This window comes from Protopterus annectens, chromosome 5.part0 (genome assembly GCF_019279795.1).
Source record: "Protopterus annectens isolate FY-2018-M chromosome 5.part0, PAN1.0, whole genome shotgun sequence".
Taxonomy (NCBI): domain Eukaryota; kingdom Metazoa; phylum Chordata; order Ceratodontiformes; family Protopteridae; genus Protopterus; species Protopterus annectens.
The window spans coordinates 951,059,128-951,086,279 of NC_056735.1; the positions used below are offsets into that span (position 1 = coordinate 951,059,128).

Below are 27,152 nucleotides of genomic sequence, written 5' to 3' on the forward strand. Positions count from 1 at the left end.
AATATCTCTAAGCAATACACAGCACAAGCATTTCCAAGTCTGTGCATATGCCCAGGCACAGCTACTATACTTAAGCAGCAGTACATAGCTGGAACAGTGTGGTACGAGGGACATGGCAAAAAACACAGCTCTGTATGAGCTGCACATTTTCTTTAAAAAAGTTATTCAGATACCCTTTCCTAGTACTGTTTATAACACAAATCAACTAATTAGTCTGGACACATACTTTACAAGGCTTAAAAATGAACACTCACTAACAAACATGCATATTTGTTTAATAAAAGTTCACTGGAAAACCATCAGTGCAGCTGCAACACCCACCCCCACACAATTAACATACAATAATAAATTCCAATTTTATATTCTTTATTTTAATTACATATATATATATATATAGATGGATATTTTTTCACATAGCTGTACAATTGTTCATATTAACATAAAGGCAGATGCTAATACTTTTGAGTACTTCTTCACTCTTAAAGGGAATAATTTCAAAGAAAAAGTTCATTTCATAACAGTCCTCTTATGACTTGAAAAGAAAACAAAATCTTTTATGTACAGACATGAGTCAATTTTTAACTTGATGTTTGACCGATCACCACGTGTACAACTGAAATAAGCATATGGTCCTCTTGTTTGGGATTGATGTTTTGACATGCTCTCTTGACAGAAACAGCCTGCCTTCTAGGTCATTCTGTTTACATTCTGTGGTACTTTTTCAAGAACTCATTCTAAACAACCTGAAACTATTAAGTCTTTGCACATAGAGAAATTTGAAAAGGGAAATGGCACACTATCGACCATTTGCCTAGAGAGGCAATGAAGATAAATAAATAAAAAAAAATCATCAAGAGGAAACATCAAACACCAAATAATGTTTCTGTGGTTTAAGGAGGAAAACAGGCAACAACCTGCACTATGTAGCACAATTTAAAACCATCCTGTTCAATTTAGGCTGTCATTTTGATGGTCAAGGAATTCAGACTAACATACTTGTACCAATCTGACTCACTGGCATGACACGGCTTAACACCTCCAGCTAAAATGTACAAAATAAAGACAGCTAAAATGATCCCAATAATTTGATACAAGATGTAAAAACAAAATAGTGTCTGGTTTTGCAACAGGTAGGAGGAGGGCAGTGCAGGATCATTTCCAGCAGTAGTAGACTGATGGAGATTTTAAATTGGAGTGCCAAACTGGTTTCTTTACAAGACTTCTTTATAGGCTTTAATCTATAAAGACCATCAAGTTCCTAATACTGCCATTAAATACTTGACGATGTTATAATCTCAAGAGTAAACATCTTGGGACTTGCTAAATGGAAGCGTTATTATTCCTATGAGCAAAAGAACAAAATATGTATTAAACAGTCTCCTACTCAACTGAAATGTAAGGTATCTAAATGAAGGTTATATGCCTGATGCAAAAAGATGTAATACCCTCCTGACGAGAAAAGGTAAACAGAAGCAGAAAATAAGGACTCCACGACTAAGGATCTGCAGAAAGAATAAAACATTTTGCTGCATGGGAAGGGAAGTGAAAAACATTAAAATAAGATCCTGTTCTAGCAAAGCAGGTAAAACTTGTGTAAATCTGATGCTGCACGAAAAGATGCCTGAAAGGACGATGCTTCAATGACGTTTACAAAAAAGGTTGTTCGGTCATGTGTCAAGTCTTCAAAGGCAGCAACTCTAACTGGAAATAAGCAGTAGTAAGTGACACTTACCACTTAGTACAAGCTTCTTGTACTATCTTAACAAAAAAGCCTGGGAAAGAAAAGACAACACTGTACAGTAATGAACAGGGTCATACAGTGCAATGAACTGCCACAAACACATTCTTACTTATTTGTATTTATAACCTGCTCATTGTTCACCAGTTAACTACAATGGAGAAAATGTTTTAAGTTTCTGGGAAGCTTACATTATCTTAATACAAAGAATATGATAATCAAACATATATGCATATTCTTGTAGCAGACAATCAAAATACTGGTACTGTAATTAAATGGTGAGAGCTCAGATTAGGTTCAGAAAATTTGTAATTCTCCCTCCAATACCAGTTGGGCAATGACTGTATTATATCACCCTGTAACCACCATTTAGAGGTACCATTATTCTCTGGGACAAGGCTTATCTTAATGGTTGGTAACATGCATTACCTCATACTCCACTTGACAACAGACCTACCATCTTCCACAGACATTAATTACAACAATGACATTATACATTCTGCTGCCATGCAGAGTGCTGGTAAACACCAACACCAAAAGAATTCTCAGATGACTGGGACAATGGATTGTCCAAACACCACCACCAATTATGTCCACAGACTGATGTTACCTCTGGGGTAAATTGCCAGAGATGCAACCATTCCAGAGCAACACCAGAACTCCTGTCTATCAACTTTTTCTCTATCAAACCACCACGGCATCATGAGCACCGGATATTTATGCATCACATATAGGGAAAGGTGGAAAGTTTGGCCATGGGTTAAGTATGTACTCTACTGTTCTTCCACTGAAGTACCCCTGGCAACCCTATTTTGCTCCATTTCTTACATTTTAACTAGCTTTTCTGCAACTGCTGACAGCTGAGTAGTGGCACAGGACTATTGTACAAAGTCCTGATCAACTTTCAGCATTCTGCAACCACAGTGGAAATTCTAAATCCTCAAGAAGGATAGCATGCATCATCAAATGCAAGGTGCTCTGCACATAAAAAAAATGACACTGCTGTTAAATGAGTGAGGTTAGCACTTCTTTACAAGACATCCTCAAATTAACATGACTAGTTTGAAATTACCTTGACAAACTGATTATATGCTTCAATATTACTATTATTACTATCATTATCATCATGGATGCCCTGCTCTAGATTTGTCAACATGGCAACACTGCTTAAACCATTTCATACAAATGGGGAATTATGTAGTGCATGGAGTGCTGCAACTGAGCTCTGAAACTGGAAAAAGACAGGCTTAAGTACTTTTCTGACTTCTTAAACGTTTCTCATACTGCAGCTTAATAGTGGCAGGCTACCACAGAACAGCAGTTGAAACTAAGCTGGCTTTAAAGCTGTTAAGATATACTTTGTTTTGCCATACTAGATATGTTGATCTGCCCCAATTTTAAACAAAAAGAACATCAGGGTGAGCTAATAGTTTTTAAAGCTGTTAGTTCCTCAAGACACTTCGCTTCTGTCCACTGTTTGTTTGGCAACACTAAGTATTTTTTTGCTTTTAAAGCTATGAAACACTCTTCTACACTTTTCCCAAAACTCCCAGTACACGAACACATGAAGTTCCACGCTCTACAAAGAATTACGATTAGTTTTCTTGGACCATAACTCTTATTGTGGGTTCTCGACAGGCTGTCAAAACATTTATCTCTTAAGCCTCACTGTTCTGCTCTCAAGGTGATTTTCATGACAACCATGTCTAAAACACTTAAGCTAGTTATCACTGGAGACTCAATAACAGTCCTCTATGTTCATGACCATCTCTTTTCATTAAGTTGCTCCTGTAGGTGTTGTGGCTGAGAGACTATAAAGAATAGCAAAATAGTTGCCATAATTAAAAAATAAATAAAAACTAGATCTCTACAAGATGGTCAGCCTTCACCATTACCAGTAAAAGTCTACAAGAATTTAAGCTTATTTTGGGGGGGGGGGAGTATTATTAAGAAAAAGGTTCTAACCTACCCAGAACAGTATTCTGAGGGTAAAGCTGCTAAGCCAACGTTGGCATTCCAGCAAAAGACCTGTCGCTTAATCTAATAAAGGCACACTTGTGTGTAAAAAAAGATCTGCACAATAGAGAAGAATAATGTCACTACGTTGTTTTGGGGATTAAGACTAGCAGTGACTACATGGAAAACTTAATGGGAATACAACACTTCACTTATGTACACTTGAGCAGTTTCTTAAAAGCAATTCTGTCAGTGAAAAGTATGCTACCATAAGTATTCAGTTAAATGTGAAAATGAAATGTCTAATACCAAGTCAAACAAGGCAGGCAACTGCTCCAGAAAGGGGAAAAATATGAATCAGTAAGGATTATAGTCACATTTTCTCACAAACCTAAAACTGACATGACCTTTTAGTCATCTGGAAAATGTGATGTAGTCATAAAATACAAGCTGAAGCAAGAGAAGCAGTTTACAGTAATGTCATAATGGTCACAATGAAAAAGGTGAACTGCAATGAAAGTGATGAGAAGCATTATGTGAAGGCGCTACAAATCTGTCAATTAAAAGCATCATGGTTACTTTCACAGCAAGGACCTGAATACAGTTACTGGACAATCAGTTAAAAAAAAAAAAAAAGATTCTTTCAACAGCTGTAACGTACAGCCTTTATAAAGAGCAAGAAGAGCCTGAACTCTATAGCAAAATGATTAAGGCCTTTAATGTCTCAGAGAAGACAAAACACAGTTAGTGTTTAGAAGAGAACCAACATAAGAAAAAGTGCTCCAGTCCTGCAAAATTAACATGGATATGAACTGCAGCGGGAAGAGAGGGCAGTATCATGAGGCACTTCTAAGTGACATACACTCATAAGTCTACCGGTGGAAAATAGACACAAACAGAAAGATCCTCAAGGTAATACTGGACACACATTTTTTTTAAATAGAAAAGACAAGATACCCTGAGAAGAAGCAGGCCAAGATTACTGTACAAATTTGCACATATTTATGCTACATATTTACTTTGCGCTAAAGAAAGAAACAGAGTGGCCCTAAAAGGTCTCTCATCCCTTATGATAAAAAAAGTGTTATACTACAAATCAGAAAAGAAAAAGTTCAGGCTGCCTTCATACGAAAAAATCCAACTCTGTTCAACTCATTGTTCATGGGTGCTTTGGCAAAGTGAAGCTTGCTTGCTTTTCTGCTGGTGGTTCATCTGCATGAAGAACATGCATGTGACAATGTCTCTTTCACATAGCTTCAAACTCATCAATACGCTGTTTTGTATTTCCTTGACGAATTTGCCTAAGAGTCTTGTACTTGTCACGACCTGCCTTGACATTCTCTGCATGAAGTACATCATTCTGAGTTTTTCTGCTTTCATCTCGAGCTTGAGCCAGCTCAGAACCCAAAGCCTGGTACAGAAAGAAAAAATAAAAAGGTGTCACTGCTTTTGAATAATTTATCATTATACATAACAGACAAAAATTCTGTATTACATAACATGGCTAATCACTGGCATACATAGTATATGGTAGCTGGACAAAGTACAGTTGTGTACGCAAACTTACCATAGTAGATGTTTGAATGATCACTGCTGCAGTAGCCTAAGCTATACGGCTTATATCCTGCAAGGATATAACAATTGGCCTGCTTCCAAATCTTCAGGGCATCTTCCTTCTGCTCAAACCATTAGTCAGATCAAGCTGAGCCGACTAAAAAGACAGGTTTGGGCACCAAGCCCTACAGAGCTTTAGTGCCAACAAAAAAGGGAGGCTGAGATGTGATAAGGCAAGTCCACACCTTGTCAGAAACAACACATCAAGAAACAAGGGGGATGGAAAGAGGGGGTGGCTACTGCAGCAGTGACTCTCTGAATATCTGTTACAGTAAATTTGCTTACACAACTGTACTATGTTTTTCATATTAATCACTGCTGCAGTAGGCTAAGCTATATGGGTAGATTACCGCAACTTACAAATGTTGAGAGATGGAAGAAGAGTCCAGGAGCCACTGGACAATGGTTGTAGCAAAGTCTGATCCAGACCTACAAAATGAATCAAGCTTAAAGTGCCTTGTAAAAGTATATATATAAAAAAAGTTCCTGTTTCTAGATTACTTCCAGAATCCATCTCTTTGCAAAAAGCCATAGATAAAGCCAAGTCCCTGGTAGAGTGGGGCTTCAGCCTACAAAAGGTAGTCTTAGACAACCACTTGGGAATAATCTACTTTGACACAGGTTGTCACCTCTTACTTTCAAAACAAACAAGTGATATGAAGATCTGAAAAATTTAGTTCCATCAAGACAGCACTCAAGTTGTATGTGGTCATCCAAGGTATGCTGTATACTTTGTCATTTTTAGATTCAGGAAAGGAGATGGACAGTTTGGCTTAAAGTAAAGTCAGACACCACTTTAGGCATACAAGAAGGATTAATTCTCAAAGAAACCCTAACCCTGTGGAAAATGAGGTAGGGTTGACTCACCGTAACAGCTTGCAACTCAGATACTCTTCTTGCAGAGGTCTGAGGAATCAGTAAAACGGCTTTCGTCGTTAAGAATCTCAAGTCAGCCAGGTTAACAGGTTGAAATGGAGCAAGTGTCAGCTTCTCTTAACACAAAATTAAGATTCTAAGGAGGGGCCATTGGTTTTCTAGGAGGCCTCTTATGCAAAACCCCTTTCAAAAACAATTTAACATCATAATGCATTAAAGAGGAGGATCCATGGGCAAACATGCTGAAATGGCCAATAAATGCACCTTGATGAAGAAGTAAGAAAGGGTATAGTATAGCAACTCATTCAAATACTGCAAAACCAGATAAACAGCCCTGAATGGGTGCAGGGTATGTTGTTGGCACCAACTAGAAAACCTTTTCCACTTGCTAATATACAAATTTCTAGTATCAGGCTTCCCTGTCTCCATTAGTACGTACTGCACATCCTCAGTAAACAGGTGCCTAAAGGGCATTAAGACCCTACCATCCAGGTAGTCAGCTGAAGTTGACTGGGGTTGCAGTATATTGAACACCCTTGATCTTGTGTGAGTAGATCCAATCTGTAAGAAAATTATGGTAATTGCCCCCTGGCTATTTTCAAAAGAATGGAAGAACCACTGTTGCTTTGGCCAGAAGGAAGTAATCCTGAAGCAGAATCTTGCTAGCTGATTGATCAGGGAAGAGGCAAATGGGTCTACTTGAGGAACTCCCCACAGAATATCAAACTTTGGAAGACCCCCTGAACTGTTTCCATTCTTGAAGGTTTGCTCGTCCTTTCTCAGCTCGTCTGCCAAACAGTTTTGCTCTGAAGGAATGTAGAATGCCTGTAGAGTGACACTGTGCTATGAACCTATATCCCAAGCTAACATGGCTAGTCTGCAAAGGGGTGTGTGACCTGGCTCCTTCTTGCTTACTGATATACCACATGATTGTGGTACTGCCTTGTAAAAACTTCAGGGGGTCCCAGAGACCAAAGATGATTCAGAGATTTGAATATCTTGATTAGGGCAAGCATCTCTTTTACATTTATGTACTCATGTCCGTCTTCGATGTTTCACACACCTTGTACTTTTATCCCTCCTGAAAATGCTCACCAAACAATGTTTGAGGTGTCTGTGGTGACTGACTACTTCGGAAAAGGGAAGGAGACTGGGAGACCTAGGTTTGAGGATATCTGCCAACTCCAGCAAGTGATTTCTCTTCTGAGAGACCCCAACACTGGAAACTGAAAAGACAAAGGATATTGGTGCTGGGACCAGAGAGACTTCAGATACCGTTATATCTTTCTCACGTGGAGTCTTGCCAGGGGTATCATAAGAATCAGAGATGCCATGAGAACCTAAATCCTGAGGTATTCCCTCACAGTGACCAAAGTCTGAGAGAAAAGCCTTAGAAACAGATCAAGATACTGATCTATTTTTCCTGTGGAAGAAAAACTCTTTGAGCTCAGGTGTCTAGCTGACACCACAGGAACATAATCCTGTGAGGAGGAGTCAAAAAAGACTTTGATTGTTCTCATGGAATTCCAGCTTGCGTAAGAGATCTCTCACCCAAGTGAGAGATTCCTGACACTTTGAAAAAGACTCTGCAAAGATAAGCAAGTCATCTAAATATGGAAAAATGTGGGCACCTTGCAAGCCTGCAATGCGCTATAGAGACTTTGTGAACATTCATGATGCAGTGGATATAGTCGAAAGGGTAAAGCAGAGAACTGATAATGTGATCCAGATGCCTAAAGGCTGGATGAATAGGGACATGATAAGCATCTTTTAAATCTACATTTACTAGGAGGTGACAAAGCTGTGAAGTGACAGCATTTTTAATTTGGGTGTTGTCACACACAAGTTTAGGAAAGAAAGATCCAGAACTGGTCTCCAACTGTGTTCTTTCTTTGGCATTAAAAATATCCCTGAACAGGAGGAAATGGCTCTATCACTCCCTGAAACAGCATGAGATGGACAGGTGGAAAAGAAGAGTCTAGTCAAGTGGATGAAGGATTATCTGCTGGAAAGGAGGAATTTCCTCCCACTGCGATCTGCAACCTTGACAAATAATCTTCAGAATATATTTGTCAAACTATCTGTTACCAAAAAGAAACATGGATATTCAAACTTTCTGGAAGGGAAAAGGGACTGCCAGGGTGGAATGGGGTGGGAGTCGGGGGGTAAGGTCCCTTAAACAGTCACTTTGACTTGTAGGACTGTACTTGGTTTTGGGGAGTCCGTGAATTCTTTTTGGAACCACCCTGTCATGTCTTCATGTCTGTTTATTTGCATTTTGTTGGGACTGTTTAGCTTGTTTTTTGCCAAATCTGAATTATAGGTTAGAAAATCTTTTAGAAAATTTGGAAAAAGAGGACTGAAAATCTTAAGACAGTCCCTATCAACTTACCCCTTTCATCACACTTTTTTGATCACCCTCTGCAGCAGAGGGGCCAAAACCTAAATCTCTATCTGAAGGAGAATTTAAAATCTAATTTTTATCATCTAGGAGGTTCACATAACACAACCAGGAAAACCTCAAAACAATACTAGCGGCCATAGCCCTAGAAATATCAGTGATACACACACTGTATACAATGAGTTGTGACCCATGTAAGGAAAGAAACTAAATTATTTAAAGCAGATTTTTTTCTTCACATGAAGAAACTGCAGACTAACCATTCCTCATACTTTCACAATTAAGTCAGAACAAACCTTAACTTGAACCTGAAAATTTAAAATTCTGAAAATCAAATTTGCAGAAGCATACCCTTTTCGCCCATTACTTAATCTTTCCATCTTTATCAGAAAGATTAACTAAATGTTTAGCAGCAGTATGACTAAAGCTATAGCTGCTGGACATGTTCAGAAAGGGTGTATAAAGACTTAAAACTTAAAAACTGAGGAACTTCATACATTCTGTCTGCCTTTTAAGGGATAGCTGGCTGACCATAAGGAAAACTGCAAGTATTAACACGCACAACCTCTACAGCGGACACAACTGGAGGAATAGGTGAAAGTTCTGAAATTCCTTCTGTAACGACTCGCATTATTTTCTGATGGACTGATAAACTTCAGTGTACACCCACTGAAAACACTAGGCCATTCTGGAAACAGTCTCCGAGAAACAAACCTCCACAGGGAGGAGCAGAAACTGAGCTCTCCAAGCCTGAATCAGAAATCTAAGGAGAAAAAACTGCACTTGCCCCCCTCCCCTTTCTTCCTGTCCAGATTCAAACTCTTGAAACTCTTCAGGAAAAGTCTCTCTCTCTCTGTCTTTTACCATAAACTAAATCAATAACCTGAATTAAAATGACAGGTTATTCCTGCCCAAGGACATTTGAGGAGGAATAGATACAGGTTTAGTTTTCTGTTTCTTTTTGACAGGAAAAATGAGGCCACTACTGTTAAGGGAAAATGAGGCAAACGGTGTTAAGGGAAACAACAGTAGCTTCTCCAGGGATGGGCACAACATTCTGACAAAACAGGGATACTTTTCCCTGTTCCCTCTCTCAGGACCAACAAGAGTGGGTCTCCCTTGCCTACTGAGGGGACTCTAGCTGCTGCAGAGGACATGGCTACCACAGTCCACAGTGGCTGTAGGTGCTACATCAGAGGGATCTGGGGTAAAATGTGTGTGATCTGAGGTACAACTAATGGTCAGAGCAGAGTCACCTACCTGTGGATGAGGCAAATTGCTAGTCTGCTGTGCTGGTAAAGGCAGTTTGCTTAAAAAAAAAAAAAAAAAAAAAAAAATTATCTCAAATGGTGCCTTCTTCCGAGGGAAAAAGTACAGTTTTGTACCTACCATAAATGTAGGTGTTCGAAGATCCACATTGCTGCAGTCCTTACACTTGGGTAGTCCGCTGTCCTCGGTCGGCCCGAATATCAAAGTATAAGGCTGACGTCGGTCAAGGCGCATTTGACTGACATCAGGACGTCAGGGTACAAATGCGCATGACCGACGTCATATCCTCAGTCTTTTCTTGCCCCAGATGTCAGAAGACCCTAAAAATAAAGGTCAAAACCAAAAGACAGCAAACAAACATCCAAGCACCCTTGCCCTAATTATATGTACAAAATATACACTATATACACAATATGTACAACTCAACCCACACAACCACCTCTAACTACAGAGGGGAAGGAGGGAGGGTAAATTGGAGTGCAGCAATGTGGATCTTCGAACATCTACATTTATGGTAGGTACAAAACTGTACTATGTTCTTCATCTCACATTGCTGCAGTCCTTACACTCGGGTAGAATCCCAAAGCAGAGGTATGGGAGGATGGCCAAACTATAAGGAAACAGGAGCTGCCAAAATGCCCTGCAAAACAGCAGTGGCAAAACCAGCCCTGGATTTAGAGTAAAGTGGCAGGTGATAATGCCTAGAGAAAGTATGCACTGAACTCCAAGTAGCTGCCTCCAAAATATCCTTTGTTGCCACCCCCCTCAAAAAGCTGTCAAGTGGCAGTAGCTCTAGTGGAATGAGGCCTAATCCCGCTGGAATCTCCTTGCCATGATGGGAATAACAGAAAGCAATGCAAAACCCAATCCACTTAGAAATAGTTTGTTTTGACACAGGCTTGCCCTGAGAACTCAAAGCAAAAGAAACAAATAACTGCTGAGACTGCCTGAACCCTTTAGTTCTGTCCAAATAATATCGCAACTGCCTGTGTACATCTAAAGTGTGCAAAATCTTTTCCCTTTATTTTGGGGATTTGCATAAAAAGTAGGCAAATGAATAGTCTGGTTTAAAGCCACACTAGAAACCACTTTAGGCATAAAGGAAGGATTAGTACGAAGATACCCTATCCTTATGGAAAATTAAGAAAGGCTCAACCGCCATAAGGGCCTGCAATTCAGAAACCCTTCTTGCAGAGGTAATTGCCAACAAAAAAGCAGTCTTCCATGATAAATATTTCAACTCAGAAGTAGCTGCAGGCTCAAAAGGTTGTAGAGTGAGTTTCTCCAACACAAAATTGAGATCCCAAGCAGGAGTAGGAGCTCTTCGTGGGGTCTTATATTCTTTGCCCCTCTAAGAAATTGCTTGAACAAAGGATGAGAAAACAATGGTGGGTCACAATCATAGTGAGCGAAATTGCTGCAGCATGAACCTTAATAGAAGAGAAAGACAAACCTTTGTCCAGTAACTCAGTAAGATATTGAAGAGCCACACTCAAATTAGGCTCAGAAACATCAAAATCTTTTGCTGCACTCCAAAATAAAAATCTCTTCCATTTATCTGCGTACACTTTCCTTGTACTAGGCCTTCTAGCTTCCAAAATCACATTCAAAACTTGTTGTGGAAGTTGAGACCTTCTATGGTTCAAAACAGAATATGCCAGGCTGTTAGGTGAAGAGAGTGAAGTTTGACATTGAGCAAATGGCTGTCCTCCTGTGACAACAGGTGTGGAATCAAGGCAAAGGCCATGGAGGCTTCCGTACCAGACTTCTCAGTAATGGGTACCAGTGCTGTCGAGGCCAATCTGGAGCTATTAAAATCATCCTTGGCTTGTCCTGTCTGACCTTTAGAAGTACCTTTGGGAGGAGAGGCAGAGGTGGAAAGGCATACACATGAAGATTGCTCCAATTGAAAGAAAGAGCATCCACTTTCCAAGCTGTGGGATGAAACCTTTTGTGCAAAACTTTGGCAGCTGATGGTTTAGTGGAGAAGCGAACAGATCTATGTCTGGAGTTCCCCATGACACTGTCAATTTCTGAAATACATGAGGATCCAATTTCCACTCGTGGGGATCCATAATTGCCTGCTCAACACATCTGCTAAGGAGTTCTGTGCTCCTGGCAGAAACCTTGCCTGAAGATTGAGCTGTAAACTGAGAGCAGTCTCCCACAAAATCATTGCTTGCCTGCATAGAGGATAAGAATCGTTCCCCCTTGCTTGTTGATGTACCACATGACAGTTGTGTTGTCTGTTAGAATCAACACCTGCCCTGGAAGAAGTAAATCCTTGAAAGCTATTAATGCAAACTGGACTGCTAACATCTCCTTCAGGTTGATATGTAGATGTTGTAGTCTGGCAGGCCACTTGTCTTGTATCCACTTTCCATTTAGATGAGCTACCCAAGCTTTGTCTGAGGCATCTGTCGTTAAAATCTGACTCGCCTCTGGCCGGGTCACAGAGAGTCCCTTGTTTAGGTGACATTCCTGAGCCCACCACAACAATTCCTTTTGAATGCAAGGTATTATTTGAATGACAGTGTCCAGATCTTGGCAGTGCTGTGTCCATACATTTTTGAGATACCATTGCAGCTTCCTCATATGCAGTTTGGCATTGGGAAGCACCAGAATACAAGATGCCATGAACCCTAAGGCTTGAAGGACTGTCCTTGCAGTCAGCCCGGACTGATGAGATAGTTGATGGAAGTAAAGGGATAGACTCTTTTGTTTGTCCGGGGTTAAAAGGCCATCTGGGATGCTGTATTCAGTCTCACACCCAGAAAGCACATGTCCTGAGAGGGTACTAGACTGGACTTTATTTCGTTCACAGAATACCCCAGGCATCTTAGCACTGCTATCACATATTCCAAATGATGAAGAAGCTCTTCCTTCCTTGAGCCAGAATCAGGCAGTCGTCCAAATAAGGATAGATCTGTATTCCTTTTAGCCTGAAGAAAGCTATCACTGGAGCCAGAACTTTCGTGAACACTCTGGGCGCAGTAGATAAGCCAAAGGGCAATGCAGAGAACTGATAGTGAGAAGTCCCAGCTCGAAAACGCAGATACTTCCTGCAACTTAGTCTGATAGGAACATGAAGGTAAGCCTCCTTGAGATCCAAAGTTACCATCCAATGATCTTTGCCCAGCAGAGGTAAAAGCTGCTGTAACGTCAACATTTTGACCTTGGGAATGTCCAGATAAGTGTTGAGGGTAGATAAATCCAAAATTGGTCTCCACGTGTTCCCCTTCTTTGGTACTAGGAACAGGCGAGAATAAAATCCTAGGCCCACTTCTGGCATAGGGACCGGCTGTATGGCCCCTATTTGGAGTAACAGAGAAACTTGCTTGTGAGCCTCTATTCTTTGTTGAGGAGGAACGTCTGGCATGCCTTTGAAAGGAGGCAAGGTATGGAAATAAAACCTGTAACCGTGGTGTATGATATCCAATACCCATCTGTCTTGGGTAATTAAACTCCAATTTTCTTTGAAAAGTGCCAACCTTCCTCCCAAAGGTGCTGCCAGACGAGAAGGCTCTGGCAGCTGAAAAGGTAGGTCATTGGGTCTGTTTACGAAAGGACTGACCCCTGCCCTCACCCGAAGACTGTGCAGGAGAACTCCTGTTCTAGGCCTGAAAGAGCCCTGAGCTCTACCCCTACCACGTCTAGATCTACCCCTAGACTGGGAATCATAAGAAGGATACGTCCACCCCTTAGTAGGTCAATTTCTACTAAACTTTGGAGGCTGGACCTGCAAAAAATCTTTAACAGTCTGCATAGACTTAGCCTTGTCTTCCATTTTCTTTAAAACTGCCTCAACAGGAGGACCAAACAACACGTCAGATTGTAAAGGAGCATCTAAAATCCTTGTTTTAACATGTTCAGATAAATTTTGATCCCTCAGCCAGGCGTGCCTGCGAAGAACTGACCCAGTGGCAGCCACCCTAGACGAGGCCTGTACAGCATCAAAACCACATTGCAAAGAATGCTTACCCACCTGTTCAGAAACATGTACTAAATCTTGCAACTCTTTACAATCAATACCTTCTGCCAGAGCATCAACCTTAGACTTCAATTGTGAAAGGAGATAGTTTTGGTATTTCAACATGTGGAACTGGCAATTCAAAGCCCTCATAGCAAGAGTGGAAGAAGTATAAACTTTCTTTCCCCATCTATCCAAGGCCCTGGCCTCTTTGTCTGCAGGAACCGGATTCTTTACAACAGAAGCCTTAACACCTTTAGGCCCCTGGCTAACAGTTTCTGGGTCTGCCCTAGGACTCTTAAAAGATACTTATGAGCTTCAGGCACCCTGTAATACCTATCCGGTTTAACAGGAGCAGGAGGCAAAGAATCAGGATTAAGAGAAGCCTCTGTAAAAACATCTTCCACTACATCCAAAACAGGAGGTATAGCCAAAGGCCTATGCTGGGGTAAAAACAAAAATTCCCTAAGCCTTTTCCTGGAATCAGAGAAGTCCTGACCTTCCCACTTAAAATGCTCCCTCATGGAATGAAGAGTTTCTGAAAAAGAAAAATCCTCAGGAGGAGAAGCAGAAGGAGTAGAATCATCCACATCAGAATCAGAATAAGGAGAGTACTCCTGCAAGTCTTCAGCCGAAGACTCTGAAATATCTGAAGCCTGCTCAAAACTCCCTAGCTCAGGCTCCACCCTAGGTCTCTTATCAGGAGGGGGCATAGAACCCCACCTGGCCTGCCCCTGGGAGAAGCCTTGGAAACAGAAGGAGAGGGCCTAACCACCCTAGGCAGGGAGGGGAGTATAGTAACCTGAGAAGCCCCATCAGCCTGGCCTGCCTCCTGAGAGGCCACATCCTGCAATAACAGTCTCTCCCTGGGATCCCAAAGAAACCTCCGGTGGAACCACCGGCTCCACCGACACCTCCAAAGAACCGGCGTCCGGTACTGACGGTTCCTCTAGCCTAGGTTTAACTGCTTTGTCCTTGTGCTTCTTCGAAGAAGCGGGCGTCGGAGCATCCGACGGCATTTTATAATTGCACCGCTTCCCGAAGACTAACCTGGCACAATCTAATCTTCTCTTAATAGTGCGCTTATTGAATCTAGCACAAGAGCGACACCCAACAACGTCGTGCTCAGGCCCTAAACAAGGAATACACAAAGTATGGTAGTCTCTATGCGGTATCTGTTTCCCACAAGAAATACAATTATTCACTTTTTCTGACATCCGGTAAACCACTGAGGCAAGAAAAACTAAAATATTCCCCAACGGGGTACTTAGCCAACTTTGACTCGATCTGAAACTCCGAAATCGAACAATTTCAGAACGCCAACCGGCACTTGCAACGCTGCTTCTGCATCGGACCATGCGGCAAAAAAGACTGAGGATATGACGTCGGTCATGCGCATTTGTACCCTGACGTCCTGATGTCAGTCAAATGCGCCTTGACCGACGTCAGCCTTATACTTTGATATTCGGGCCGACCGAGGACAGCGGACTACCCAAGTGTAAGGACTGCAGCAATGTGAGATGAAGAACATCAAGGAGCTGGTGAACACCTGAAGTCTTTAAAATGGACTTTTTTTTAAAAAGGAAAACAGTAAAAAGCAATTTAAAAACACTCTGCCAGCCTCAAAACATAAAACATACACAATTTCTCTGCAGAAAAAATGTTATTTAAATACTTTATACAACTTTTAGACAGATAGGAAAAAAGTGCTCTCCCTTTTGAAAGTACAAGACAGACCCATGATAATCTATTAAAGCACAAAGTCAGGAAAGTGTTATCACACGAACAATTTTATTAAATAGACCATTTTTCCCTGAAAGAAACATCTGCCCAGTAAAGGAACAGCACAAGCTGATGGTCAATCTTCGACAGCAGGAAAGCTCTGATGGGCTTGGTACCCAAACTTATCTTTTTAGTCAATTCAGCACAAGCTAATGGTTTGGGTGTGTTTTGGAAGCTAGCCAGCTTTTACATCCTTGCAGGATATAACCCATACAGCATAGGCTACTACAGCAGTGATCAATATGAACATCCAGTGAAGTCCAAGTGGTCAAACAGCTCAGAATACTGAATCTTAAGTTGCCAATGATGGGCAATACAATGGGGGAAAAATTACTTTCTCCTAAACTGTAGCAACCTTGCGGCAAATTTTTAGTCAGGGCATACAATGGGCATAGCACTGTCATTGTATCCAGAGACTGTTTTTGAATTCTTGGGTTTTTGTCCACAGTTCTGATACCAAAATCTTCCATCAGGTGCTCTAGATTCTTAGGGTACATTTCAGTTTAATAAAAGAACAAGTAAATCATCCTTACCAACATAACACTAATTTAACCTAGTTCTGAGACTAAACCCAAGAACATAGAAGACGAGGCCCAAGGTTGAGTTCAATGTATGCAGAACTTGGAAGACCATTACATTAAAGGGCTTACCTTATGAAAGGCTTGACTGAAGCGTGCCCTCCATTTCTCTGGGCTTCTTATGTTGCTCCTGCAAAGACCTATGGATGGGAGTGGATTCTTACCTATCAGAATCTCGTCTGATTCAAGTCATACTTTTCTCCCAAACAATAGAGCCAATGTGAATCCAGGTCTCTCTCTCTCTCTTTTTTTTTTTTTTTAAGAAAAAACATCTTTATTAAATTATCACTTATGACACAGGCAATCATATACTTATATAAATGAAAACAAACCATAATGACATTTTTAGTTGCAAACATTATACATCACTTATAATCTGTCCAGTCACTGTCAGTCAAACATTACGTAGCTCTTTCAAATCTTGCCTTGTTTTAAACCACATTCCTCCTCCAAAATGTATTTTGTATATACTGTTCCCATAATCCTCATTTTTTTATGTAATTTGCTTCTACCCTCTTCTCCCATTTCCAGTTGTTTTTATCTCTGTTACTATAGTCACTACTTCTGGTACAGTTGGTTTAGACTCTGATTTCCATTTTCTAGTAACTGCTTTTTTTTGGCAGCCACCATAATTAGACTTAGCAAGGCCTTACTATGTTCTAGGCAACTCAGATTCTCAATCATAGCTGAAATAATAATTTCCTTGGTTATACCAATTTGAATACTCAGATTTGATAAGAGTTTGTCTGCAGGGAATTTTTTAAATCTTGAAATTAGTATGATGACCCAGAAGGTAAAACAATAAAGCATAGAACGATGCTGCCACAGGAAACACAAGTTTAATCCACAAGCCACAAACAGTTCACATAAACGCCTCCAAATACACAGTACGTTTTTGTTTCTCCTACTTCATCAGATATGGGCTGTTTCCAAGGCTAACACCTTTTATAAAGCACATTATTTCAATTAACAAATCACCTTTGCTGAGCAATCAATTTGTAATTAAAAAAAGTGTTTTTGTGCTTTTAACCTGATTGAACACAGTTTTAAAAGTGAAGGGTTATTTATAATAAGATTATGTGATTTAGTAATGTATTGACACGCATCTTTAAATTTTTATCATGTTAAACATAAAATGTTAACATCAGGTTAAAAGCACAAAAGCACTTTTTTTTTAATTACAAGTTGATTGCTCAGCAAAGGTGATTTGTTAATTGAAATAATGTGCTTTATGAAAGGTGTTAGCTTTGGAAACAGCCCACATCTGATGAAGTAGGATAAACGAAAACGTACTGTGTATTTGGAAGCATTTATGTGAACTGTTTGTGGCTTGTGGATTAAACCTGTGTTTCCTGTGGCAGCTTCGGTCTATGCTTTATTGTTTTACCTTCTGGGTCATCATACTGTCTAATTTCAAGGTTGTTATTGTTTTGGTGACTGGGTTAACTTTATTCATTTATAATTTTTAAAATCTGCCAACTCATTACACTCCCAGACAGTATGTTCCTAATTACCTCTTTCTTCCCTATCACATACCCACCATCTGCCATCTACCAGAGGAAAATTTATTTGGAGTCTATCTGGAGTATAAAAATATCTAGGCAAAACCTTCCAAGCAAACATTCTAAATCTTCTAGACTTAGTTGCATATTTGGGAGATATACATATATCCTCCACTGTTTCTTTGTGAATTGCTTATCCAAATTCTATTTGTAATCCTTTCCAATCTGCTATGATTAATTCTTACAGTTATGTAATATTTTATATGCTCTACCAATTATCCCCTTTTTAACAGAGGCTTCTATTCTAGATTCTACTAAAAACTCTACCAGTGCTGGTCTTTCACTAAGGATCCCCCTATTTCTTTTTCTTTGCCTATACTCCGATATCAATCCTTTAAAGGGCAGCAATCTTTAGTCTGCAGTGCAAATAAATTCTTAGACTCTTCCCATTCTATTACCTTTCACTCTCTAATTATTTGATCGAAATATATTGGTTCCTTTCCCAGTCTTTTCCAATAAATTCCAGCCCCTCTTGCCTATTGTCTGTATCCCTAATTGCAGTCATCCATATCTGCAGAATCTCCTCTCTTCATTCCCATGCTGGCTTAGTTCTTAAAATACTTTCTACTACTTTATCAATATAATATTCTGAATGGTAACTGTTATTCTCCTTAATGATTTGCATCCAAAATCCTAGTCTCTTCTTGTTTCTTGAGCTTCCCCTTCTGTTTCATTATCATCTCTTTCCACTTTGAATTACAGCTTTTTGCTTTTGCTATGTATAGCAGCCTTAACTGCATAGCTCTGAAATACCCCTTCAAACCAGGTAATCCCAAACCACATTGTTCTATTGGAAGAATCAGCTTATCCTACTTGACTATTGCAGTCTTCCCCTCCCAGATAAAATCCTTCTGTGCTTTATTAATTGCTATCCACAACTTCTCCTCTGGTTGACAAAAATATGCATGACCTGTGTATAAAACTAAAGGGACTAAAAACAAAACTGCTTGTATCTTGCTATCTACAGCCATAAAGCAGAGCTTTCAATTTCTCATTTTTTTAGCTTTTGCTTAGTCTCTTCCCACATATCCTTAGCTGCTACAACAGAATCCTTTTCAATCCATACTCCTAAATACTTCATTTTATCATATCCATGTAAACATGGATATTGCTGAACCAATTTGTGTGGTGCATAGTTTATAGCTACTGCCTTTGTTTTAGCTTCATTAATTTTGTATTCTGAAAAGCTCTGAAGCCGTTTCAAAATGTTCCACAATAATGTCCTTTTCTGGTTTATCAGGTATAAATCATCATCTGCAAATAAAGCCAGCTTTTCTTGACTACCATACCAATTATATCCTTTAATTTCTGAGTCCCTTATTTTCTATGCTAATGGTTCTAAACATAATGCAAATAACAAAGGGGAAAGAGGACACCCCTGCTTGGTTAATGCGAATGCAAGTCTTGTCTCTTCTTTTGTCTGTCATATGGACACTTGTATAGTTTAGGCTTCAAACATAGGACCGTTGTGCCAAAAGTCAGATTCAGGGATTAGATTATAATTTCTAGTGTGGTATGTAATGTGACATTCACCAGAATAGTGTGTGCATGTTGTGTGTGCAGCCCCACACAACACAAGCATCAGAATGAAAAATGCTAAAACAGAATTGAAGACAAGATGCACTCCTTTGCAGACCAATTAAACAGGGTCTCTAATGTTATATGTTCAGTTATAAATGGGATGTCTAGGGAATCAAATGCTAATGACAACAGTGCAAATACTTGAAAGACTGGCATCAAAAGTACAGTTGTGTAAAATCTCACCATAACAGTACATGTCCTTCTCTTCACTGTTGCAGTACTCTTCACTGAAGGGATTCCCTACCAAGGGTAGCCCAACATCCAGCTACTATACCAAAGCCTTAGGATTGTACAGATGTCGAACATCATGCATATGCTCCTCACTCAAGGTATAGGGTATAAAATTTACGTATGGACATAAATCAGAAACAAACAGCCCCAGGAGGAACAGTCCTTGGAAGTAGGAGGAACATGTTCATCCAGAAGAAGAAAAAAGAAGAGAGTACTGTAGAAGGGGGAGGAGGGAGGGAGTGAATACCACAACACTGAAGAGAAGTACATCTACTGTTAAGGTACGATTTTACACAACAGTACTTTGTCCTTCCATTTCACTGTTGCAGTATTCTTCACTAAAAGGAGAGTACAAAAGCTCAAGAGAAAACTTGGGAGGAGGAAGACCCAGAAGAACCCTCAAAAAACCCATGCAGGATAGCTTTGGCAAAGCCAGCCCTTGCTCTGGAAACAACAAAGGCATGGACAGAGATCCAAGTAGCAACCTCAAGGATGGAACTGGTAACCAATCCTTTGAAAAAAAGCACCAGAGGAAGCCATGTCCCTGGTAGAATGAGCCTTTAAAAAGACAAAGGCTTTTCCTATGAAATGAGTAACAAAAAAAATGGAATTCGAAATCCATGAATAAATGGTTTGCTTACAAACAGCCAAACCTAGATATCTGGGATGACAGGAAATAAAAAGCTGCTCAGACTTGCAAATGGCCTTAGACTTATCCAAATAATATCAGAGCAGTCTATGCAAATCCAAGGTGTGAAGAATCTTCTCACTAGCACACTATGTTGAAGGAAAAAAGGAGGACAAATTAATACACTGATTAAGAGATATTAACCACCCTGGGCATAAATGGAGGATTAGTACAAAGGGACACCCTTTTCCTATGAAAAAAAAAAAAAAAGGAGGAACAGCCATAAGAGCTCATAGTTCAGACACTTTTAGCTGAAGTAAGGGTCAAAAGAAGAATAGTCTTCCATGTACAATAGTGTAAGGAAGCTGAAGCTACAGGCCCAAAAGAAGTGAGAGTCAATTTTTCAAGAACAGAATTAAGATCTCAGGAAAGTGGAACTGGTTTCCTGGGAGGCTGGATATGAAGGACGTCTTTAAGAAATTGCTTAACAGGTGAAAGGTGAGCTTTAAATGAAGAATAAACCAATCTAGTATGAAGCAATTCACACAAACATGACAGAAAGGATCTCCACAGAAAGCGGATCTTGGTTACCAGCAAGGCACCAAACAGAACATTTCTTCCATTTGGATATATAGAGTTTTCTGGGAATGGGTTTTCTGGCCTCCTGCATTACTTTAATCACGTCCTCAGGAAAAACAAACTGCCTAAAAGGGATCAAAACCCAATTACCTACAATGTCAGTTGAAGGGTGGACAAGTGAAGATGGATGAGAGATCTCTTGCCCTGTGCTAGTAGGTCCACCCTGTGAGGTAATTTGGGATGATTTCCCTTGGCTAGGTGCAGAAGAGGGAACCAATGCTATCTGGGCCAAAAGAGAATCACCAACAAGATTTTGGGGGGGGGGGGGGTCTTGCTCTATCATGAACAGGACCCTCAGGAAGGCATAGAAAAACATCCTCTTCCAGGAAAAAGAGAGGGCATCCACCTTCCAGGCCAGATGACTTGGGACTCTGGTGCAAAAAAGAGGAAGTTGACTGTTCAAATGGGAGGCAAAAAGATCTACCGGAGGAGCACCTCACTGATGAACAATGTCCAGAAGCACATCACTGTGAAATCTCCATTCGTGACCTGTGTTACAGACCTGCTCAGGCAGTCTTCTTCTAGGGCTGCTGTTTATCATTTCTGTTTTGAGATACTTCTCTTGGCTTCATATTCAGCCTTTGCCTGATGACATTAAGGCTAAAGTGTTAGATGGCCTTGATAAGAACCTATTTGGTTCTGCAGCTGCTGAACCTTTTAAATCTCTATTGGATACGGGGAAAGCCATAAGAAAGGTTCTAGGTTTGTTCCTCCTGCTAAATCTACTCAAAGTTCCACTTCTCAGAAACCTCCTTTTCTGAGACTGTGTTTTCCCCTTTCCTCAGCCAGGTCCCTTTATCTATTCATCTTTCTCTGTCCAGTTGGTTAAGGGTCACTCAAGACTTCTGGGTTTTGTCCATCATCCATCAGGGGTACTTCATGGTATGGAAATCCCTTCCTCCCTTTCTGGGCATTCCTCAACTTCCTCAGGAACAGCTTCCTTTTTTTCCAGAACTACTTCAGGGCTGCATCAAACTACATTTAATAGAGTGACACGCTACTTGAGAAGTGCAGCCCAGTAAAGAAAGGGACAACGTCTTCCCTTCAGAATCAGGAAAGTCAGTGATAGCCTGGGAAGCCTGAGAAAGAAGGGCTAAAATATACCTGGTCATACGGGTCTGATAATTAATAGGCTGAAAGGCCAAGGTGGCAGCAGTATATACTTTCATGCTAATCCATTCCATGTCCTTGTCTGAAGGAAACAGTTTAATAGAAGGCAAAAGCTTAGAGAGTTTGTCAGAAAAGACACACCACAGGGGGCAGCAGAAGGACATTTGTAAGGAAACTGAATCAGGCACATGTAAAACCTATACGGTTCCTAAGGAGCTGGAAGTTGAGAGTCTGCAACCACAGAAGCAGCAGAAAATTGTATCTAAAAGGGCACCCAAGACAGGAGAACATCTAAGGCCTTAGGAGACTCCATCTGGAGGACCTCATACTATCTTTTCTGAATGTCAGAAACCAGAGAGCAGTCCCATTTAAAGCACTCCATCATACAAGAAACAGTATTCCCAAAAGAGAGTTCTGGGCTAACAGTCTTCCTCTTCAGAGCCATAATCCAAAGAAGAAGGGATCTGTGAGGAACATGCCAAAGACTCTTACCCAAAATCCAAGTCTTCATCAGAGGAGTCATTGCTTTCTGTGCCTCTTGAATGGGGTAGAGGACCAAGGAGGAGGAGGCACAGAAACTCCTGGGGGAGCCTTCAATGTCAGCAACCCCTAGGTAAAATTCTGAAATTCATGCTGGGGATCTTCAGGAGCAGGACAGATGCTTAGTTTTTTGGCTTCTTTTGAGGGATGTCTACCAACAAAAACACCCTAGGAGGTTCAGACCCTTGCCTACAATCAATAAACACAGTGGGAATCTCCTCCCAAACAAGTATCTGCGGAATCCCCCTTGGACCATCTGAAATGATCAGCCAAGGTTCCCTCACAACTTCAGAAAAGGACATCTGCACAGCCTCTGAGGACATGTGAGAAGTCGGAGCCATGCTGGCCTCTGATATGGTTTGCAGTACAGGAGTCTGACCTAACAACTATGCGATACTCTGGGCCTTCACCAGCTTCAAGAGAGACATCTGGGGGTGATAGGACAGTAGCCGAATCAGACCTGACTCTTTTGGCCTTTTTCTTGGCAGGCAGCTGACCTTTGGGAAGGGAGGATTCTAACATTGCACCCTGCAAAAATAACTTAAGATTTTAAGATTTAGCTCAAGGTTCTCTAGGTAGATGTAATAGGACAGATAACTATGTAGGGTCTTGGGAACAAACGGTTGACAGACAGAACACTGCATATGGTCATGTGAAGCACCCAATCAAAAAAGGGACATTGCTCTTGATGATCCTTATGGCAAATCTGCCTCCCACACTGACACACGGCTCTCTACTGTCCATCTTCAAAATGAGGAACACTAGCCCTCATCATGTGGAACAAATGGGCAAAATGTGGAACACATACTAACAGCTTCAACCAAGCAGGTCACAGGATGGTTAAATTATGCTGGTTTTACTGATAAAAAGGTATTTTAATGAATCAATATGATTCTTTTCTATTTACCTCAGATATCAGTTAAATTCCTAACACTGAATGTGTGACAGACCCTTGCAATGTGGAACTTGGAGGAACATGAACTTTTGAAGACCCTAAATGAGGTACGTTCCTAGTAACGAGGTCCACTTGAGAGGTATGCACCGACATGTTCCCTTTCTGTATGACACATGCAAACCCACAACACAGAAAAAAAAAGAAAGAAGAAGAAACTTCAATGGGGCACTTATCTGAAACATGGCTCAATAACCAACACGTGAGGAGGAATGTTCGGACATACTGTCAGTGATGACATTCGGACTGATGGCAAAGAAATTCTGAGGCATGTATATCCATATGTCATCCTTATGTTCTACGCCTTCAGCGGGGAGCATACACATGACGTACAATATCTATAAATTACACTGGACTACCTTTGGCAGGGAATCCCTTTAGTGAAGGATATTGCAACAGTGATATTGGAGGACATCAGTTCATGGTGGTGTAATTTCATCATCTGATATCACTGGAAAATTTTCTGTGTGACCCCATGGGCAGAAAGCATTTGTATATTCAGCGGCATAATCTATAGTATGCTATCATATGTGCAACACAGGGGGAAATTGGTTGCAAATACGATCACTTCATTCAGGAGCCTGCACACTATTTTTTATTAAAACAGATTAGGCTAAAAGTAAAATTAATAAATTTTTGTAAAGTGGAAAGAACACTGATCAAAATATAAGACATTGCCAGTAATGGAATGGAGCCCTAAAACCCAGGAGACCTGGGTTCAATTAGCAATGCCACCAGTGGTGGAGTCAGGGAAGGAGTGAATGCGCACGGCTCACTCACCTCACATGAAGAGGAACTCAGAAGAACATTGGCTGGTGCAATTTCAAAGGAGGACACAAATGAAACCACCAGTAGTACTTCAGGGGAGGAGCATAGCTACTTGGAGCGAATGCTCCTTGCAAAAGTGAGGCAATTTCTTCAATTTTCAGTCCAGTGCATGGCCCCTCCCAGGACTCTGATGGATGCATGTACGGGCTAGGACTTGAAAGTAAAATCTTGAATTACTCCAGACTGTCAGAATGATAGACTAAGTTCACTCTGGGGAATGAGTGGGCCAACTGACCAGGAGGGGGCTGATGACTGACGGCCAGTGGAGGCAAAAGAAAATTTACCAAGGGGAGCATCTTGGGGAATATATTAGGGGAGGATGGGAAGCTGGCCAGTGAATGAAATCTAGATGAGAGTCCTTTGCTCACTGAAATATAAGGCTATAACAATGTTACAATTTACCCTATTCAGTAAATGCAATTCTTTAGAAAAAAATGAGGAAATGGAGAGCTTTTTCTCTTCACCAAGTCATTAGTAATGGTGATCACAACTGCAGTTCAACCTCTGCTTGAAACATTGTTAAAAAGATGTAAAAAATGAATATTTGGTTAAGAAACTGCATTAAGTACTCTGAACCTTCTGGAGTATCCTAAATTATCTCTGGCAAAAGCTATACTATCAATTTTTAGCATGACTACTGAGATCAGGTGATGAAATGTCAAAAAAGCTTGCCTTTTTTAGTTTGATAACCAACTTTACTTCAGGGACGGTCATGTGACTAACAAAAAAAAGGGCTGGCAATGTCAGCATTAGCCAAAAGTTATGTTCTTGGGAATCTAGTAACAAATCTATGCACCTAGAAAGGTTGTGATTGTAGACTGATCTTATCACTATGAGTTACTACTTTGGGGACTTCTGACATGGCAGGCAGTAAAATCACCTCTGTTTTTTTCAGGCATCTTCTGTGAAGGGAAGCATCAGTGACTACTGCTTTATCTTTCCCCCACCAACACTGGAAGCCTTTTTGATGACTTGCTATTAGGCAAAATGAAGGAATTTATTTTTTTAGAGCAGTTTTAACAAATACAATGTAAAATACCTATATGCAATTTATGGACTTCCAAGGAAGAAGTCATATAACAAAGCATTTCAAATTTCTTAGATTTTTGCCAAATGACCCTGAAACAACTGTTAAAGACGGAAGAGAAAACAAAAAGCTTGCACGCTAAAGAAGAGAAAACCGGCAGGAACAATGCTTTCACTGCAATGCAACAAGCAACCTGCTTTTCTGAGAGGCAAAAGCTGAAACAGACACTTGCTAATGCAATTTATATAGGGGACTTAACGATGCCTGCATTTTAGCAATAAAGATCAACAATGGCTAATGCTCACAAAAAGATCTGCATCCAAAACCTGACAGCTCTGTAAAGGGACTTCATGCACAGCTGACTCAGCATTTGTATCAAAAAAATCACACCACTCATTCTATTAAATACATCAATGATTCTGGACTCCACAATGGGGTACTCTATCACATATTTTATGCATTAAAAATACATTACATGCTGCTTTCCAAAACTTCTTTTACAAATTAAGTAATTTAAACTGATCTGCTTTACACCATAAATTACCTCACTGGAAATGCATATCTGCATAATGTGCAAGATCCCTTTTCTACTGAACTTCTTAATAAAAAAAAAAAACCGGCATAAAGCAAGCCTTCTGGCAAAGGTAAAAGCTTACTAACAACATGTGAGAAGTAGCTAGTACCCTTCTAGACAAAATACTTAGTACACTTGTTGTACCCTTCAAATTTATTAATCTAACCTGTAGTTGTTTCTTTACACGCTCATTCTTCTGTGTCTCTGTTAACCGGTCTTCCTCACTTCTGTGGTTCATCACACCTTCTGAAGAAAGTTCTGCACTCGCTTCCGCACTGTTCTCGTCATGCTCATCGTTTTCATTATCGGCTGGAGTAATGACTGGTGGAGGAGGGGGTGGGGGTGGAGGAGGGGGTGCACTCATTACTACCTTCAATTCTTCCTTGGTTTTCTCCAAGTCATCTTGAGCAGCTATTGCCTTAATGTAAAATACAAGCAATAGTTAAATGAGGCAGCAGCATCCATACAAAACATTTAGTAACAGCATTACATCACTTGTAAAAATAAAACTCAAAAACAGGTATGCATGGCCCACACAGCTTCCCTTAAAGTTTTATGATAAATCGTTTCACATTTACACGGCAGTGTAAATTTTGGCTCAAGATAACTGTCACTGCTAAAGTGATACCCTGACCCCATGTGCAAAACAGGAAAGGGGGTTGAGAATGAATGGATGGACATGCTGTTTCCACCTTGTTATAATCCACTACAGTTCCTTCACATATATCTAGATGCTTTTCAGATTCCACCATTGCTTCTGCCTCAGTACTCTCCCTAGCAATTATTTCAGTCATAACTCTGTCACCAACATGAGCCAGCTTCCATACAGTTTCATACACTGACCGTTTACTTTCTAGGCTTCTAATATACTCTTTTCCTACAACTATCATTCTACTGAACACTGCAGTGACATATTTCAAGGCCCCCTTACACAAACCATGGCATCACTTCACTAGCACGGGAGGATGTGACTGGTGTAGCACCACACAAAAGAAACTAAATAATATAACACTATAAAACTTGGTACTTAAAAGGACAAAAAAACACACGAGGTGTGCTGCGTGACCATTTAAAACCAGGAAGGAAGGGGATAAGCATTCAGTACAACTGACATCTCAGAATCAACTGTATAAGGTGACTAAATACACTCGCACACAGCTTACTTATAGGGAGCCACCACAGTATACAGTAATTGGAAAAAATCCCCAGCAGTATAAGCAACTCCAAAGGGAGGCAGGAAACGGAAACATTCAAAGGGTTGAATGAAGCAGCACAGAAGTAGATTCCTGGAGTAAA

The 27,152-nt window shown here is 40.5% G+C and overlaps 1 protein-coding gene across 1 annotated transcript in view; it reads right to left on the reverse strand.

The window, feature by feature from the left end:
- Positions 1-345: 345 nt before the first annotated feature.
- Positions 346-27,152, reverse strand: part of RDX (radixin) — a 1,792,353-nt gene continuing 1,765,546 nt past the window's right edge. The window contains 2 exon segments of the mRNA XM_044072720.1: positions 346-5,105; positions 26,023-26,274. Of these exon segments, the coding sequence (XP_043928655.1) occupies positions 4,941-5,105; positions 26,023-26,274 (417 nt within the window). The 3' untranslated portion in view covers positions 346-4,940.